The sequence below is a fragment of the Eurytemora carolleeae genome, unplaced genomic scaffold (genome assembly GCF_000591075.1).
Source record: "Eurytemora carolleeae unplaced genomic scaffold, Eaff_2.0 scaffold834, whole genome shotgun sequence".
Classification (NCBI taxonomy): Eukaryota; Metazoa; Arthropoda; class Copepoda; order Calanoida; family Temoridae; genus Eurytemora; species Eurytemora carolleeae.
This window is the reverse complement of record NW_019396752.1, coordinates 126386-146561: the sequence shown is the minus strand read 5'-3', so window position 1 is coordinate 146561 and position 20176 is coordinate 126386. Positions and strand designations below refer to the sequence as shown.

The 20176-nt window shown below is 31.9% G+C and overlaps 1 protein-coding gene across 1 annotated transcript; it reads right to left on the bottom strand.

Annotated features, from left to right (window-relative positions):
- Positions 1–73: 73 nt before the first annotated feature.
- LOC111708216 (uncharacterized) lies at positions 74–10572 on the bottom strand. The gene is made up of 7 exons (XM_023481539.1): positions 10040–10572; positions 9401–9603; positions 8877–9016; positions 5907–5998; positions 3273–3341; positions 494–604; positions 74–143 (listed from the first exon to the last, which is right to left on the bottom strand). The coding sequence occupies exons 1-7, from the start codon at positions 10570–10572 to the stop codon at positions 74–76; spliced, it is 1218 nt and encodes a 405-aa protein (XP_023337307.1).
- Between the last annotated feature and the right edge of the window lie 9604 nt (positions 10573–20176).

Below are 20176 nucleotides of genomic sequence, written 5' to 3'. Positions count from 1 at the left end.
TTGAATCTTTAAAGAAAGTCAATTTTTTTTCTAATTGTTTTATGAAATTTCAGATTTTAAAAAAATTGATAATTTAGGAAGAAAGTTTCCTGTATAGGCTTGGAGACTCTAATCCTGGCAAGCTTGATCCCCGGGACCTGGATCTAAAAAGAGATGAAGGTTAAAAAATAATTGTCGTCTTTACCCTTTCTTTTAGTTAAAAAGATAAATTTTTTCCCTTACACAGTTTATTTTATGAATACATGCTTTGCTCACGGTCCTCCATTGAGAAAAGTAAATCTTTATAGGTGGTTTTTTTATCAATAGAGGTTTTCACTTCTCTACATCGAATTAAAACCAATTTCATATAATTAAGAAAACTAACGTTCTGTTTTCTGTATATTCTATATGTTAAAAGAAAAAGACGACTTTTATAAGATTCAGCAGAGTGATCACGCTATAAGTCGAAATAAGTTCTAATTCATTTCCCCGTCTTCCTACTCCGTGTGTTTACCTCTGCAGATTAGGTACGTTGAGAAGAGAAGCCGCCAGATCTCCGCAGTCGGAGGATCGTCGGTCCGTCCTCGGATTGATCGAGTCAAATATTGAGGCTTGGGTATTTCTCCTGCAAAATAGGCTTCACTGCATATTAATTTTATTTTAAGTTAGATTACACAAATCTGGTCAAACTGATTTATTCTTTTTGATGCTATTTGAGAACAAATCAACAATAATTAAAACACCAATTCAGGATAAGACAAATATTTCTTAGGAGTTATAAATTACTAGCAGAAGGGCACGGCGTTGCCCGTAAAAAAATTAGTGTCCACAAAAAAATTCAGCCCAATCGGTTCAGCCGTTTGGCCAGCTATGGGCAACATGTTTATATATATATATACACGAATGTCTTGTTTAATGTTTATTACATAGACTAGCTTGGGAACCCAGCTTTGCCTCGTAACTAAGTTTTTTATAAGAGTCAAGCTATTTAACAAAGGCCTTGTTAACCATGCAAAGAACATTCCCGTGGTTATACCAAATTCCCAAATCAAAATTTGAGGCAAATCGGTTAAGAGGTTCCTGAGCTATAATCGGACATAAAAACAGAGATTACTACTTTATACATACATGACAGTATGTGTATAGTGTAAACTGTAAACTTAATTTTTTCTTCAAACTTTGTTTTAAAAAGAATTATAGAAAGCAAAATGTATTACGAATCTCGAAGATCTTCACACGGGCAGCCGCAATACAATTGAATTTCCAAGCCGGGTCAACTTTTCCGGTCCCAGTTTGTACTGTATCGACCGGTCAGTGGGTAAATGAAGCAGACACGGTTGACGCGGTCAGACTTTAGGTTGAATTTACTTTTACTGAAGGGTCAGAGGTGCGTGTTCATTTTAAGTCATAGTTTTACTTATCACTACAATCTTCAGAAGTCAGAGTTTCAAAGGTTTTGTATCTTAAACTAGCATTAGGATTACAAACTCAAATATTTCTACGTTTTTCCTATAAATTTCTTTCAAAATTTTAAATAAATAAATTGAATGATTATGGTCTTAATATGACATTTTTCAAATTTTAGTATGACATGAATATTTTCTTATTCCTTCAACTTGAGAACGGAAAATCATTCTTGAAAATATTCTATTACATCTTTAAAATCATATAAAAGAATGTCCTTGACTTTTTATTTATACTAATTCTTTGAAAAATCGTCAAGAACATTTTATCATTTTAGTTCTGAAAAATATATTTTTGATTAAAAACAATTTTTTTTGGTAAATCATTGTAAAATGTTCTCAGCTTTAAATTTACTTGGAATATGTTTCTAGTGACATTTTACTCAATTTTTCCTTCCAATATATTTAAACCAAAGAGAATAGAATATATGTTAGAGGGGAATTTACTAGAAAAAAGTGTAAAACGGCCATTTTGTTGTACTGTTTCCATACTGCAGGTGTACTTCGCATATTTATGCTATATAACCTTTTGGGCCCTGGAATATCCTTTTATAGAAAAATCTAAAATTAATGTTAAAAGAAAACCAAATTATGAAAGGTTTCATAATTGACCAATGATCATTTCACATAGACTCTATGCCTTTTACTTTACAAACGATGATTTTCCGTTATAACTTTAAATCAATTGATGTTTTTTATTCACCTAATTCATTATAAAGTTTATTTAACAGCTTTAAAAAATTCAAAATTGAAATGAATAGTCTAGGGAAAATACTGTATTATAATGTACTCTACTGCATATAATTTGTGAACATTTACATGATTTGTACGCTTGAACTCCCTTTCAGGCTGAAAGGGACTGAAAAAATTCATACTGAGAGATTCTCTAAATTCCCCTCTAATATATTTTCTATTCTCTTTGATTTAAACGTAATTTTTTTATTTTCTTAATCATTCGAAAACATCCTATATTCTAGATTTAACTGTAATGGAAATTAAACACTCTGATGACGGAATGATTTTTCCATTAAATTTTGCCCTAGAAGGTCAGGCCCCTCCAATCAGAAATAGACTATTTATACAAATCTAAGTCCAGGTTTCTTGAAAATGCACACTTTAAATCAAAATAATTTGGAATCCCGTTCGCTGTTCTTTAGCGATTGCATTAAAAATCCCTTTATTATTGGTGTACAATTTCATTCTCCAGGGTTTTGGAATTTCTTGGAAATAAGATAACTTATAAAGGTGTTGAGATGTACTGGATCAGCTCAAATGAAACCTTTATTTGTCTAGCTACATTTTACATTTACCAATAATATTTAATGTATAAGCTAAAACAAATGTCGTCAGTTTGGCTACTCAAACTTTGTGATCGCTACAGGCTTCATGGACTAAGAAAGGGGTAGCAGAGTCTATCTTTCAATTTTCGGTACTGTACCTGGTGTACTGTACCTGGTGTTCTGTACCTGGTGTTCTGTACCTGGTGTTCTGTACCTGGTGTACTGTACCTGGTGTACTGTACCTGGTGTACTGTATCTGGTGTACTGTACCTGGTGTACTGTACCTGGTGCACTGAACCTGGTGTAGTGTACCTGGTGTACTGTACCTGGTGTAGTGTACCTGATGCACTGTACTTGGTGTACTGTGCCTGGTGTACTGTACCTGGTGTACTGTACCTGGTGTAGTGTTCCTGGTGTACTGTACCTGGTGTAGTGTACCTGGTGTACTGTACCTGGTGCACTGTACCTGGTGTACTGTACCTGGTGTACTGTACCTGGTGTACTGTACCTGGTGTACTGTACTTGGTGTACTGTGCCTGGTGTACTGTACCTGCTAGTGTTCCTGCTAGACTGCTGGGACCAGGCGGACCATGTACTCATAGATGTATGGCTGGGTCGTCTTCACAGTAAAGAACAATTAATCATGAAAATATAGCTAGTGCAGGGTCGTGAGGCTTGCGCTTGCGATATATCAAATTATAACTATAACTATCCAATTCTGTCAATAATGTCCCCCTCCTGGAGTTCTCTCTAATTGCGCGCCTAATTTTTCCAGGGGGACGACCTCCCCTTTATGTATAAAATACCTTATTTTTCACAATAGCTTTATGTCAAATAAATATAAGGTAGTTAAAGTAGTAATAATTTAAATTTTAAACTTTTAAAATTTTAAATTTAAATTTTGAAATTTTAAAAAAATCCTTGAAAAAACGTTGATATTAAGATTTCAAAAAGTCGGAGGTAGTGAGGGTAGTGGAGAATTAAAAAAAAAATCCTTGAAAAAATGTTGATATTAAGATTTTAAAAAGTCAGGGGTAGGGGGGTAGTGGGGAATTGGAAAACAAATCTTGAATAAATGTTGATAAAAAGATTTCAACAGTCGGTGGTAGTTTGAAATCGAAAAAAAAAATAATTGAATAAATGTTGATATTAAGATTTTAAAAAGCCGGAGGTAGTGAGGGTAGTGGAGATTGGAGAATTGAAAAAAAAATCTTGAATAAATGTTGTAAGCTTTGTTTTAATTATTAAAAGTTTTCTGATGTTATCAAGAAAATATTTTCTGTTATCAGGAAAATATTTTCTGTTATCAAGAAAATATTTTCTGTTATCAAGAAAATATTTTCTGTTATCAAGAAAATATTTTCTGTTATCAAGAAAATATTTTCTGTTATCAAGAAAATATTTTCTGTTATCAAGAAAATATTTTCTGTTATCAAGAAAATATTTTCTGTTATCAAGAAAATATTTTCTGTTATCAAGAAAATATTTTCTGTTATCAAGAAAATATTTTCTGTTATCAAGAAAATATTTTCTGTTATCAAGAAAATATTTTCTGTTATCAAGAAAATATTTTCTGTTATCAAGAAAATATTTTCTGTTATCAAGAAAATATTTTCTGTTATCAAGAAAATATTTTCTGTTATCAAGAAAATATTTTCTGTTATCAAGAAAATATTTTCTGTTATCAAGAAAATATTTTCTGTTATCAAGAAAATATTTTCTGTTATCAAGAAAATATTTTCTGTTATCAAGAAAATATTTTCTGTTATCAAGAAAATATTTTCTGTTATCAAGAAAATATTTTCTGTTATCAAGAAAATATTTTCTGTTATCAAGAAAATATTTTCTGTTATCAAGAAAATATTTTCGTCAGGATTAGTTAAGAGATGATGTTAACACTGAGAATAAAAAAACTTGTTTCTTCTCATATTTTACCCACTTTATTGTTATTGGTGATCAGGTAATAACTATCTATCTCTTCAGTATATAGGGAAGCAATCTTGGGATGCAATTAATATAGGAGGGAATATTATATTGATGATCAGGTAATAACTATCTATCTCTTCAGTATAAGGAAGCAATCTTGGGATGCAATTAATATAGGAGGGAATATTATATTGCCGTGGCTTCCCTAGAAGTGTTATGTAATTTTTTCAACTTTTAATCAAATCTTAATTTAATTTAAATCAAAATCTACCTTTTTCAGGTTTTAAAAACTGAACAATGTATTTAGTTTTGTGGCACATATTTTTGTTTTCTGAGTTGTAAACCTGCAATTAACTGGATTGCATCCCTAGGGTTGCAATCACAGACTGTTGCAATCTAACATTGCAACCATGGTTTAAAGGTTGCAATGTAAATATCAGGGATTCGAAAGTGTCATAATTTGTTCAAAAGTTAGAAAAAGGTATTTACTATTTATAGCCAAAAAGTCAAACAATATTTTTCAGCTCATCGTATTTTTAATTTCAAATATTTGAATAGTCCCTTTAAAATGTTTTACACCACAAATAGTTGTATCGCTGTAAAATTTTTAATATTTCCTCTATTTGTTGAAACAATAAATATTTGGATAGCATTTAACCAAAATATTTTCAGGAATTATTTTCGAACCAAATTTTAAGAAAATATTTTCATATTTTTCCAGATAATTAAACTTTATTTTAGATATTCTTACAAATCCTCTAAATACGATAAGGTTAGTTTTAGAAGTTAATAACAGTAAAATATACCTCCGTATCATTTTTAAGAAGTTTTAGAATAAAAATTGTAATTATTAATCTATTTGTTGCATGGGGCCTGTTACAATTCACAATCATGAGAATATTCTTTTTTTACATTATTGAAAAATTTTGACAAAGTTTTTTATTTAAAAGGATTTTTTCATGACTTATTACTACAGGAATCCGAGCCAAATCCTAAAAAAAGATCTGTGACGAATAAAAAACAATTTTTTTCTTCACTTTACCCCTTTTCCCCGTATTTCCAATTATCTTTTCAAAAAAGCTACTACATATTATTTAACAATTTCCTCCATTTGTTCTGTGGCATAAATCCGCAAGTCGCTTTTAATCAAAGAAGAATACATAAATATCTCTTTTATTCTTAATTCCGAATCTCGTTGTTGATTAGACTTGCTACATTATAGAGTTCTGTCTCCAGTCTCTTTAAGTATAAATTAAACCTGGATGAATCACTATCTGAGGGTAGCTCCAGGACCACGTCAGGTACTATAGATAGATGCTGGTAGTAAACATCTAACGGTATACCAGGATCCTTAAAGTTAAAATAATTGATTACTCGTCACAAAATGTATATCTTTGCAACCTGGTGTTGTAGAACGTAGACCTTTAATATTTCAAACTGTGAACTTCCCCAGCAAAGTTACAAATTTAAGTAATGTCAGGGGGGGGACTGCTGGGATAACCTGAAAACTAGAGGGGGTTGGGTTGCTATGGTTTTATGTGCACACTTGTATGTCGATTCCATTAGCGCCTGATCCAATCAGGGTTCAGTCAAGTGTTTGATGTATATTCTGAACCAATAGAAATTGCTTGGCGGTAACATCTATCTTTCTATCTATACTCATCATACAACTAGAGATAAATCCTTTAATCGGCGCTAAACAGTAAATGGAAATATTTATTTCTACTGAAACTGAAGTATTTGGTTTCTGTAATTATGTACAAATTTTCATTCAACCCCTAAATCTTATATTAGAAAAATGAAACATTGTGGGGTGGGGTGGAGAGTTTGTGACACCAGTTCTCGTTAGATCACTGAAGTTAAGCACACTTGTCCACAGCCAGTATCTGGATTGGTGTCCAGACTGGTGTTCACGGGTTCGATTCCCGTACTCCACACAAACCTGTGGTTTCAAAAACATCTGAAGCCGACATCTGGTTAAGCAGTTATGACCACCTGACGGATGTAGGAGGACAGAGAGGGTGGATTTCTACTCAACAAGAACGAAGCTTCAAGTGGGATTGATCTAAGTGAATGATGATGAAGAGAGGAATGGTGGACAAGCAGGGAAAGTCTTTGGTTGCCAGCTATAGGTACCTGGGGGTATCCAATCCGGGCTTAGAGATGTTATGGAGCAATGAGTGTGATGTTTCCTATCAGTGGAACCCGGGCCTCATTCCAGTATATCAGAAGGATTCCTGCACTCTATATTCTCAGGCCTTAGAAGAATCTTAGGCAGCTGGAATCTTGTCAACCCTCTTCTCAGAATGAGTGAAGCGTGGATGGATGAATGTGCTGCCAGATTACAACCCCTGGTAGATCAATATAAAAACCCAGACAACACCAAACTTTCGCAATAGAAAAAAATCCGAGATTTGATCGTAACAACCCGATCCTGGGGACAAAAAAAAATCTCTTTTTTTTAGAAAAATGAAACATGATAATATAAAGCTTATAATTCTTGTAAATATCTTTTATTTAATTATAATAATTTTCATTCATTAACCATTAATTTAATTTCTTTGCAGAGCTCTCTGTTATATCAATTTATTTTAACAAGTTTAATTTGTTAGCATGTTTACAAGTTTAAATTATCTAATACAAAGATGGAATTTTTAACATGGTTTTTCGTTTGTAAAACCAAGTAGTGTATAAAGTCACAACTGCTTAAAATATTTCAATAAGAAACTATACAACTCATGCATACACTCAATAGTAATTTTAGAAAGGATCATGATCAGAATGATAATAATTAATAAACATTGATAAAATCACCACAAAAGGAATTGATTCTTTGTCACAAACTCAAATTTTCTAATCCCTTTTTTGCAACCTGGTGGTGTTTCAAATTTAAATTGTTTTATCCAACAATATTCAAAGCTAAAAATATCAAAAAACTACCACATTGGGTTATAAAGATATAGGGATAGGACAATTTATCTTACCTTTATCAAAAAAAAAAACATACCAACGTCTTGCACTTGCACATTACTTTGACTAAACATTTTCCTTCGCGGAATTGAAAGGATAAGAAGGAAGCCCTGGTGCTGCGTCATATCTAATTTTCAATTGCTTCAAATATATAAGAATGACAAAACTTATTTCTTTATATGTCTCATAAATCAAGGAAATCCACATAGCATCTCATGATTATATTGGAAAATGATCCAATGATTCCAAACTATTGCGAAAAGGAATCCTATTTAACTAAAGCTAAAATCAAGTACTAAAATATATATGTTTAGGGCTGCAAAAAAGTTTAAGCGATTTAGTGATGTAAAATCAAAGGACAAGGCGTTGCGACCCTTTAGTTTAAGGTAGTTCAAGTCTTTATTGATGCAAATTTTCATAAGATGTAAATATGTGAATACATGGATTATAATAGTAGTCTAAATCTATGTGAATACATGGATTATAATAGCAGTCTAGATCTTTGTGAATACATGGATAATAATAGCAGTCTAGATCTATGTGAATACATGGATTATAATAGCAGTCTAGATCTATGTGAACACATGGATTATAATAGCAGGCTAGATCTATGTGAATACATGGATTATAATTACAGTCTAGATCTATGTAAATACATGGATTATAATAGCAGTCTAGATCTATGTGAATACATGGATTATAATAGCAGGCTAGATGTATGTGAATACATGGATTATACAACTCTAAAAATTTTCCTTAAAATCCTAAAAATCCCAATGAATAGATTGATGTAATCTCCAGTTGATGAGGAACACTCTATAAAGTTCAAGTTTTGGTCTTAATATTTCTGAGTTTTGGTAATCTTGTTCGAAAAGGTTTTCAGACTATACTTGTCAGAGATTATCTATATTTGCTATTCTACTAATCCATCCTCTTCATTATCTTACTCAACTTTTACTCCAACCAATGAAATATATAACTGGTTGAGAGAAATATCATTCACAGGAATGGAAGTTAGAACAAGGAAAAAAACTTTTCTCTAAAAAAATCACAGAGCAACTGATTACTCGCCTCAAATTCTTATTATCTTATATTTTTTTTTCCACTTGATGTCGCTGAATTTGTTTTTTTTTAACTTTGCCATCGAAAGGTTTACACCAAAAGTTGCAAAGAAAGTGGGATAAATTTGTCATTTATATACTTGTATAAGTATTTCATTTAAAAATAGTTGATCTAAAGGTTTGATTAGGTTTCATACCTTTTCTTGTTGAGGAGTATTGACGTACATCAAGTTTATTGGATCCCAGGTTGGTACTAGAGATGAATCTGTATTCGTCCACAGTTGGAAGGAGGAGATATTTTCAGACAACTGTAAACTACTCCTGGAGCGCGGTGTACCTTGAACCACGGCTGGGCACGTTCAAACTTTTTCTAGCCGTTTCGTTTAACGGCTAGTTCCAACCGTTAAAAAAAGAAAATTATCATGTAGCCGTTATTTTTAGAGATAGGAACTGAAAATTTGTTTCGTTTATGGTATTTTCCGTTTTTTTTTAAGTTACCATCAGTTAACGAACTCAATATTTTTGTTGTTGTTGTAAGTTTCATGCAATTTTAGCAGAAAAAATAACAAATTAAAACCCCATTCGTTTAGTTTTCGTTTTCACCCATTAATTTTTCAGAGCTGATAATCCGTTTCGTTAACGGTTTAAAAATTAACGGTTTTTGCCGTTCGATAATTTTCGAAAACATCCTTTTCGTTAACGGAACTTTGCCCAGCCCTACCTTGAACCCTGGCAGAGCTACTGGTCTGGTGGTCTAGTAGGGGTGGGGAGGTCAAGTTGAGGTCAGATCTTCGTAGTTCGTGATCTTTGGAAGGAAGGAAGTTGAAACATGAACTTCTCCGGCCAGTACTGTGTGCTTGAAGGTTGAGAGGAATACTCTGAGTATATCCTACAGGAGCTAGTTTCCCGTCATTCATTTCACCTCTAGAAAATAAATGCATCTTTTTTAGAATTTATGCCAAACAATTACATTTTATAGTTTTATTCATTGTACGATAATGATATTGGAGAAATTGTTAATTTAAAAAAATGCATTTTGTATTAATTAATTGCAAATTTTGAAAATTTGATAATTGAAATCAGAAACCAATTTGATATTGGTAAACTGAAAAAATCTAAAGGGAGTAAAATGCTTTACCCAAAATATTGTAGAGGTGATATATTTGATTCCCAACAGAACCCTTGTATACTTTGTCAGATTAAGAAGTATTTCTCTTTAAAACTTTGTTATTTTCTATTGTTGCAGAAATGACTGGAGGAAATCTCGTGAGATCAAAGACGATATATTTAACATTATTGGCACAATAAAAACTTTTTAAATCTTTAATTGCAGGCAACGATAAACAATTTAAGATATTACCTACTCTGGTAGCTACCAGGAGAAGGGAGGGATATATCTTTGAAGAACATTTTTTCCTGTTCTCGAGGAGAAAATGAAGACTCAAGGAGGGATCGAGATGATCTTCGAGTTTCGGCAAACTCGAGGTTTTGCGTTGATCTTCGCGATTCTACAAACTTGAGGTTTTGTGTTGATCTTCGAGATTCTGCCAACTCGAGATTTTGTGTTGATCTCCGAGATTCTGCAAACTCGAGGTTTTGTGTTGATCTTTGAGATTCTGCAAACTCGAGGTTTTGTGTTGATCTTCGAGATTCTACAAACTCGAGGTTTTGTATTGATCTTCGAGATTCTGCAGACTCGAAGTTTTGTGTTGATCTTCGAGATTCTACAAACTCGAGGTTTTGTATTGATCTTCGAGATTCTGGAGACTCGAAGTTTTGTGTTGATCTTCGAGATTCTGCAGACTCGAAGTTTTGTGTTGATCTTCGAGATTCCGCAAACTCGAGGTTTTGAGTTGATCTTCTTGATCTTTTCCCTGGCTTTAGCTTAGACATTCTTTCTGCAAAACATTCCGTTTCAGTTTAACGCAATTACATTTCTTGAATAAAACTTCATTAAATATTAAAAATTAAATGAGTTCTTTTCTATTTTTTTCTGAACTGCTCTTTAAAAGATATTCAATATTATAAAAGTGAGCTCTCAGTTTCTATATTAAAAACAATATTTTTTTCCACCACAGGAAAATATTGAGTCTTTGACACAAACTCTGCTTTTCTAATCCCTATATCTTTGCAATATCTTTGTTGTAGAACTATAAAGTATGTTTGATCAAATAATCAAAGTTTGAAATATCAAGGATCTACACTATCAGGTTGCAAAGATATAGATATATAATCCAACCATAAAGACTGGCAATGTATCGTATCGTATAGAATCCACGTAAAATGAACTACAACGAAGTACCGTCTGTATCGTATCGTATAGAACCCAAGTAAAATGAACTACAACATAGTACCGTCTGTATCGTATCGTATAGAATCCATGTCAAATGAACTACAACGAAGTACCGTCTGTATCGTGTCGTATAGAATCCATGTAAAATGAACTACAACAAAGTGCCGTCTGTGTCGTATCGTATAGAATCCACGTAAAATTAACTACAACGAAATATCGTCTGTATCGTATCATATAGAATCCACGTAAAATGAACTACAACGAAGTGCCGTCTGTATCGTATCGTATAGAATCCACGTAAAATTAACTACAACGAAATATCGTCTGTATCGTATCATATAGAATCCACGTAAAATGAACTACAACGAAGTGCCGTCTGTATCGTATCGTATAGAATCCATGTAAAATGAACTACAAGGAAGTGCCATCTGTATCGGAATATTTTCTGCCATATTTCGTCTCTCATTCAAAATCTGTCAAACATAGCGTAAACTATATATTTATTTATTGTATTTATATTTAAAAATAGATTTCCCGCCAAAGAAGTATAATATAGAAAATACAAAAGATCTATATATGTATATAAAGTAGAAATATCTCGGTTTATCTGATCCTAAATCAGGCTCAAATTCTTATTGGGGAAATCTTTAGAACCACGGGAATGTTCTTATATCTTTGAACATTTTAAATTGACTGGGTTGACTTTTTTAGAGGAAGTTTAGTTTACAGACAAAGCTGGGTTCCTACAAGCTATAATATCTTTAGATTATCGACAAAAATTACTCTTTTAGGAAAGTTCGGTTGATCGTGAGATATGCATTTTATCTGACTTAATAATTCAATTCGATTCTTTGAAATTCTGAATTTTTTTCCATTTTCCAGAAATAAAACATCAATAGTTTAAATATTTGTTAATATCATAAAAATTCTTTATCATACGACGTTCAAACGTATATTTACTATCTTCCATTTCTTTTGAAACTTACGGATCCATTGCTAGTTTTTTGTTGTTGAACAACTTGTATAACAAAAATGATTAGTTCTCTTTCATAGAGTTCACATGTGAAAATTTCTGTCAAATAATTTATCAAAAACTTATTTTCGAATGGTAATATCGCATTGATTTAGAATTAAATAGAAGAACTCTTGTCTAGACTTAAAAATTTGAACCAAATTTGAAATTTTGTAAAAAAAAGTTCCCCAAATGTCATTGCAAAAAAATATTTTTAGTTTTTATTAAATTTAATCTGCACTTATCATAGAGCTGTTCGATGTTTACTGAGAGCTGAGAGGTTAAAGTTCTCGTAAAGTTACGTACATTCCTAGCTCTCTCTCTCTCTCTTTCTCTCATCTCTCTTATTATTCTCTCTCTTCTATCAATTCTATCCTAGCCTGTCCTCTAGCTCAGTTTAAACAACAATAATAACTCTGATGAGACACCTTTCTCCTCTCTTGTCATCTCCTCATCTCAATTCCGTCACCGTTCGTCTCTCTTCTCACTGTTTTCTCTTTATCTCTATACGTCATTGATGGCTTCTTTTATTTCTCCTCATTGGCTTTTTTTCATATTTTTTTCTTTGTATTTTCTTTAATACCATAATCTATAACTTTTTAATCTCTTCTATATAGTCGGGTTTTATGACATTTATTCTTTCTTCTCCTTTGCAATAAATTTTTTTTCGTCAAATGTGCATTCTTTATTTTTTCTTTTCTCTGGTCTTCTTTTTATCTGTATGCCGTCATTGTTTTTTTTCTGTATTCTCTTTTTATCACACTATTTTCTCTTTAATCTCTATTTCTCCTTTATCTTTCTTCTCTTTATCTCCATACCGTTTTTCTCTTCTAGCCAGTGTTCTCTTCATCTCTCTCTTCTTTAGTCTCTGTTTTCACTTCATCTTTCTTCTCTCTTTTTCTTTTTTTCTTTTGATCTCTACATGTGTTAAATATGTATTCTTTAGTTCTCTTTCCTCTTCGATTCTTTTTACCTCCATATCCTATACTCTATCTCTTTTGTACCCTCTTTCATCCTGTATTCTCTTTATTTCACTTTTTATTGATCCCTTCTCACTGTTTTTTCTTTATCTCTATTCTTCAAATATGTATTCCATATCTTCTTTCTTGGCTTCTCTTCATCTTTATTATCGATCCCTTCTCACTGTTTTCTCTTTATCTCTATTCGCCAAATATGTTTTCCATATCTTCTTTTTTGGCTTCTCTTCATCTTTATTATCGATCCCTTCTCACTGTTTTCTCTTTATCTCTATAAGCCAAATATGTAAATATCATTAATGATATATTTTCTCTTGTCAACTAATCCATTTTTTATGTTTTCTTTTATCTCTATTCTCTATTCATCCTGTTTTCTCTTTATATCATTTTTTAATTCTCTTTTCTTACTGTTTACTCTTTAAATCAATTCTTAAAATCTTTTTTCCATTTTTGTTCATGCATTCTCTTCATTTCTTTGTCAGAATTTCTTTTTTAAAATTAAAAAAAGAAATTAAGTTTGCTCAAGAAAAAGTTAATATTAGTATATTCTACAAATTGTCTGGGCTAACTTTATACCAACTTATCTTTTCATTCATTAAAGATAAAAATTTCTAAAAATTTAAAATTGATGTTGAAAATATTAAAAATTTAAGTTCGGAGCACATAGGTCGAATTTAAAGAATTTGAGCCACGTCTCAAGAATAACGCGGCAAAAACATGATTGGCTTTAATTGAAATTGAATTCAATGTTTCGAGATTTGCGCCGGCGCTCAATTGGAACCGGTTTTTGTCGGTTCAGTGACGCGGTTTAAATTCTTTAAATTCGGCTTCAGGATTCTTTGGAACCTGTATTTTCCCTTTTATCTTCTTGTTACATCTTGATGTCTTCATCTTTCTCTTGTCCCGGCCCCAACTTTACAAGATTTTCCTCTCCAAACTATATTTAAATCTTCAACTCTTTTGTAAAATTAATTTTAGAATTAAAATTAATTCAATAAAAATGAATTTTTGTTCAAATTATTCAATGAAGCAAAAGTGGCCTCACAAATATTTGGAGAAAATCTAACAATAGTTTTTTTTGTTTTAAAATTTTTTTTTAAAAGTTTTATTCCTGGAGTTTTCAAGGAAATTATTATTTTTTTAGATGAAGTGAGTCTTAAAGGGACTGGTAACATGACAGCAATGAGGATGATATCGTCGTTTTTCTAGCTAAAATAGTTTAAAATTCTGTTAGCTTTTTTTGTGGTTTTATCGCATGAATCCGAAAATCAATTTTACAAGGGAACCACGGTTGAATATTATCAGTTCTTAGAAAGGAAAGCAAGAATATCTAAATCATTTTTGCTCATATGAAGGTTGAAAAGGCTTAGACCTAGAGAAAAACTGTCCAATACGAAAGAATAATGACGTCACTGAGTTTACTTTACATTTAATAATTCATGAAACACTTCACAATCGTTTCTTTCTTTGTTTCCTCAGTTAATTTACATTTTAAAGGGGCTGTGAGAGTAGTTTCAAGGGACCTTCCATTTAAAGACGGCAATGGACGATTTACATCGGTTCCCTTAAAAACTGCATCATTTTAAAATGCGATTTCTCTACAGAAGTGACTTGCTCATTTCTACTGCCTGAAAACATTTTGGAATTATTAGTTTTAAACACTCTTAAACCTAGAAAAACGACAATATCTTCCATATCATCGATTATATAAATGTTTCAAGGGTACCTATGTGAATCGAGCATTGCTAACTTTGCATGGAGGGTCACTTGAAATTACACGTACAGTCCCTTTAAAGACTCTCTTCGACGCATAACACAAAATTAATCTTTCAAATATTTTAGTTTTAAAGTTTATGTCGTCATAAAGTAGCATCCTTTCTGGGTAGCTCTTTACATCCGAGGGTTCTTTCTTTTCAATGAAGTTTTGCATCGAAAATATATTTTTGAAATTTTACAGAAAAAAATAAAAATAAAATTCTAAGAAAAGATTTCTTCAAATTGTTTTCTCAAATTTTCTGAAAAAATTTTGCATCGTATTTTTGCATGGAATTAAAGAAATTTTGCCATTCACAAACATTTTTTAGAAAGTTTATAAAATTTTCTTTGAATTAAATATACACACAGTATGTACTCTGTAAGCTTACACTGCATATGTACACTGTAAGCAAAGTTGTAAACTGCATGTAAAATACAATTTCTAAAAAAACCGATTGTTAATTCGTATTTCATTTCATGGTTAAAGAATTATTTTAGAGAACCCGAAAAAATCTTGAGAAATGATTGAAACAAGCTAGAATAAGAGCCACTTTGCTCTCAAATTATTTTTTTGGAGTTTTGAAAATTCCCAGTTTAACCTTGAAAATCTATATATATCTCAGTTTTAGTCTCAATCTTTAACCTTTTTAAAATCAGGGAACTTAAAATTAGGGTTAATTACTTGATTATCGCCTCCTTTCACTCAAATAAACAAATTTAAACTGACAAGAAACAAAGGGGAAAATACGTTTTTAATAAAAAAAAAAAAATTAAATTCTGAACAAAAAGCCTGAGATCTGTTCATTACTTTTTACTTTTTTTCTGCATGTTCCAGTTAGTTATTAACATATTCGAACAAAATTAGGGAAAGTGCTGAACTGCTGACATGAATTTTCCTAATTTGACTTTGAAATATATTTGTTGACATCTTTAAATTTAAATATTTTCTAAGGATCGTAGAAATCAAAACACCGAAATTAGTTGAAATTATAAAATTAATTTAGACATGTTATGAACATAATTTATGTAATTTATTACATTTTTTCTACCCAAATTATAGCACAGACAAGTAAGTATAAAACGCAGTAAGGCACAAAAAATAAAAACAAACGAAATAAAAAAAAAACATTTTCGAACTATTGAATAGATATGATGAAGATATTTGTACAGAGAAATGCATAAGAAACTAAAAATTCGGGAAGTCTTTTATAAAAAAAAAGAATTAATAATTTTCTGACATTTTTTAAGCTAATGATGCATATAAAAACATTTTAATGTAAATGGTGACAACTGACAGTATTCTGAAAACAGAATAAACGGAAGAAAAACTGAACTGGGGGGAAGGGAGGGGTAGAGAGAGTAGAGGTGAGAAGAAGGGGGGGTTGAAAGGTGTGAAAGGGGGAGGGTGAAGGCGCCAATGCCCGTTGCGACAGGGTTAACTTAAGCCCCGGACAATGGTAGAATACAATAGGCCCAGACATCTTTTCTTTTGTGCAAACTGGGGCGAGGAGTAGGAAGGGAGGGGGGGGGGGTTCAGGGTTTATTGAAGGGTGAAAGGGGGAGGGGCGTGTGAACCAGTAAATGTCACTTTCTTATATAATTAATATTTTTTGTTCTGAAAACTGCAAAATATCAAATAAATGCAACATATTTTCGACCATTAAAATCAAAGCAATCATTTTGCTAATCATTTTTTGTGTGTGATTTTGCATTAAAGAGCGTAGATTTTTTTATTTTAAAGTTTACTTATTGAAATATGCAAATTTGTATAAAAAGGTTTCTAGTAGACTATGCCGCAGACCTGAGATATTTTAATCTATCACATAATCTAATATTGAAAAATATCAGAAGGTTTAGACTCTCAGATCCGGTTGCAAATTAGTCCAAAAATTAGAGAAAGACTGTATTTTATTTTACTAAAATATTGTAACATAATTTTATATACCTACAATTTTTTCATATTGGCAATATAATGTAATATATTTTTGCTTTTGTAACACTAAATCTAGTTGAAATATATCACGGCCCCACCGGCGTACATTTGAATATCGGAGCTGGGCCAACCTTTGCAGTCCTACTTTGGACTGTACCGCCAATATACAATTACTAAAGCGGCAGAGGACTGTATTATCATTATTATGTATTATTATAATTACAAAGAATGATACTGTAAAGACAACATAAAGCTTCCAAATTATAACGATACCTCGGGTAAATTACCTTAAATATAGTCTGCTTAATGGCTAATTTAATGATTTAACAAATAAGAAATAGAAAGTCAGTTTTTTGGGATTCATGAATGGAAATAAAAAGAAAATATAAATTCCGTACAGTCGTCTATTAAGTCTTATCCTTTGTAGGTAACTCTGACTAAACTACACCTGGCTAAAGTGCAGTACAATAGTATATTCTAATCGTATTCAAGGATTATGAAATCATATATGTCCGCGTTCTGTAAGATAAAAGGATTAAGATGAACTAACCTGCCATCAAAATGATATCATTAATCAATCTTGAATTCTTACAGGTTACAGGTTGACAGGTTTACAGGTTTACAGGTTTACAGGGTAACTTTCTTACAGGTTTACAGGTTACAGGTTTACAGGTTACAGGTTTACAGGTTCACTTTCTTACAGGTTCACTTTCTTACAGGTTCACTTTCTTACAGGTTACAGGTTGACAGGTTTACAAGTTTACAGGTTTACAATTTAAAGGTTACAGGTTTAAAGGTTTACAGGTTTACAGGCTTACAGGTTTACAAGTTTACAGGTTTACAGGTTACAGGTTACAGGTTTACAGGCTTACAGGTTTACAGGTTTACAGGTTCACAGGTTCAAATTTAACTATAGGTTTACAGGTTCATAGGTTTACAGATTTAGTACAGTAAGAACCATAAAACTGTGGAATACATATTCACATATGTTTACAGGTTTACAGAGGCATAGGTTTACAAGTTCATATATGGCTTAAAGGTTCATGGGTTTACAGGTTCATAGGTTTACAGGTTTACAGGTTTACAGGTTTACAGGTTTACAGGTTTACAGGTTTACAGGTTCATAGGTTTACAGGTTTACAGGTTTACAGGTTTACAGGTTTACAGGTTTACAGGTTTACAGGTTTACAGGTTTACAGGGTTTGCCCATAGGTTTACAGGTTCACAAGTTCACAGATTTAGTACAGTAAGAACCATAGAACTGTGGAATAGAAAGACGACATTTAAGCTACATTTAAGCGTGTTTGGTGTTAATCAAGGCAAAGAGGTCTGTTTACACTGCATAATTGCTGTGTTTCATGTTTATTGGACTATTTTAAGTCATAACTCTAGTCTCAAAATTGACTTTCTTTTCCAGAGTTTTTTGGTTTTCACTGTATAGTTGACTGGTTGACTGGCTGGTTTATAGGTGTACAAAGATTAATTGCAACAAATTCACAAAATAATTTAAATTGTGTCAAATTCCAATTAATTTGCAAAAATACCATTAAAATTGATCTATGTGCACCGGGTTTGGTGTGCGCGCATATTTATATTATTTGTCAACAATTAACTAATTGTCCCGACGGAAGAGCGGAAATAATTTCAGGAAAACTGATTTGAATTCAGGAATTTAATTCAATTAAATATATAATTATAATCGTGCTCTATCAAACGGATCTTTTTTCTTTTCCCTTTAAAATTGTTTCCCGGAAATTTGTTCAAAGTTATTACAGATTTTTTTTATTCTAAAATAAATCTTAAAAATGTTCTTTTTGTAAAATTACAAATTACAATAAATCTTTCTCTTTTTTTGTCATGAAGAATTTTCCTAATAATTTTGTTTCCCGTTATCTATATATAAATAAAGTAGTAATCTCTGTTTGTTTGTTGTTTGTATGTTCGATCATAACTCATGAACCCCTTAACCGATTTGCCTCAAATTTTGATTGGGGAACTCGGGAGAATTACGAAATGTTCTTTGCTTGGTTTTAATATTCTACTTTTACAGGGAAAAATATCTAAAATCGTAATTCACGACCATTCGCGGGTAATTGGCGGGAGTAACTTAAGTACCCCATTGGCAACATTGGGTTCCCTTCCAACGAAAGTAGATTTTACTGTAAACTCCTCACAATTCTGCGCAATTCCGCACAATTGCGCGCAACGGAATTGCGATTGTAAACCCTAGTTCCCAAGCTAGTTCTTTATATTCTAGATGAACTTACGTACACAATTAATAGTCATTGGATTTACCTGTCCCAATACAACCTATGTGAACGTAAGAAAATGCTTTCAGTTATAGTATGTTTTTCGCCCGTTTTTCCAGAGATTTTCTTCCAGGGGCAAAATTATGCTTTTTTTTCTTTAAGTACTTCAAATTTTGACCCTGGCAGAAGATATTAGCAAAAAAGACCCCAAAACGATGCAAAAACTATTAACTAACGTTTTGTATTGTAACGATCATCTTCGGGTCGATTTTACAATTTTTAGTTTTTTTTATGATAAAGTTATTGCAAAGTTTAATAATTGTAAACTTTAACAAAATACAATTTTAAAATCTTGGAAATTTAATTGATTTTTTTCTAAAATCGATTTAGATATATGTGGAGTGTGGATGTTTAACTATTGTATCTTATAATATATTTATTCAGGTGTACCACAGTGCCTCTAATTGTCTAAAAGTACAAAAATAAGAGGAATTAATGAGGGGCATGGGGTCGAAGAATTCTATTTAAGGATCAGCCCCCCCCCCCCCCTCCTCCTCCCGAATTGTAAACTGTTCATCGTAATAAAAGTCATGTTTTATTTTTGAAGAATCTGTAATTACGCTTTTCTTAAATGTCGTCTTTTAAGAACAAGAATCATGATTCCTAATATACAGAGCGTCCCATATCATATTAGATTATCTCTAATCTTTAACGACAAAATAAACCCTTAATACTCGAAAAACTTATCATTTTCCGCAAGAAAATTATTATATAAGCCTTATGTTATTTTTCAAATTGATTTATTCTAATTAAATTTTCTTATTAGTCCCGAAAATCGCAATTTAGACCTGTTGACGGTCTAATATGATGTGGGACACCCTGTACTACAGGGTGTCTCGCGAAACATGACAGTTGGTGAATAGTTTAAAATGTCCAGAGGCACAACTACCACTTTTTCTTGGGGGGGGGGGGAAATATTTTTTTGTAATTTAGAAAAAAATTTCAAAATAAAAGCGCTTTTTTAAGGGTTTCATGTCGAAAATAAAGAAATTTTCAGTTGTTGCATGCAGATTTGGTTGTGTTCAATTCAAATCGTTTTTTTCTTTTTAAAAATTTATACTTTCAACAACTGTAAAATTAGCGATATAAGTCAATCAATTCTTTTCGTGTGTGCGCGGATCGCCAAAGAAAATTTTTCAAGTACCTTGTTTAATTACAAATATAATTAACCCTATCTCCGCTGGGGTACTTGAAAACCAGGATACGCTGGGGGGGGGG

Bases quoted from the DNA above. Each gene is read 5' to 3' on its own strand.
- LOC111708216 (XM_023481539.1), bottom strand. From the start codon at position 10,572: ATGTCTAAGCTAAAGCCAGGGAAAAGATCAAGAAGATCAACTCAAAAC. The intron at 9,017-9,400 runs GTAGGGCTGGGC...CCGTGGTTCAAG, and splicing joins TAGCTCTGCCAGGGTTCAAG to GTACACCGCGCTCCAGGAGT. The intron at 5,999-8,876 runs GTATGAAACCTA...TTTAACTTTAAG, and splicing joins ATACTCCTCAACAAGAAAAG to GATCCTGGTATACCGTTAGA.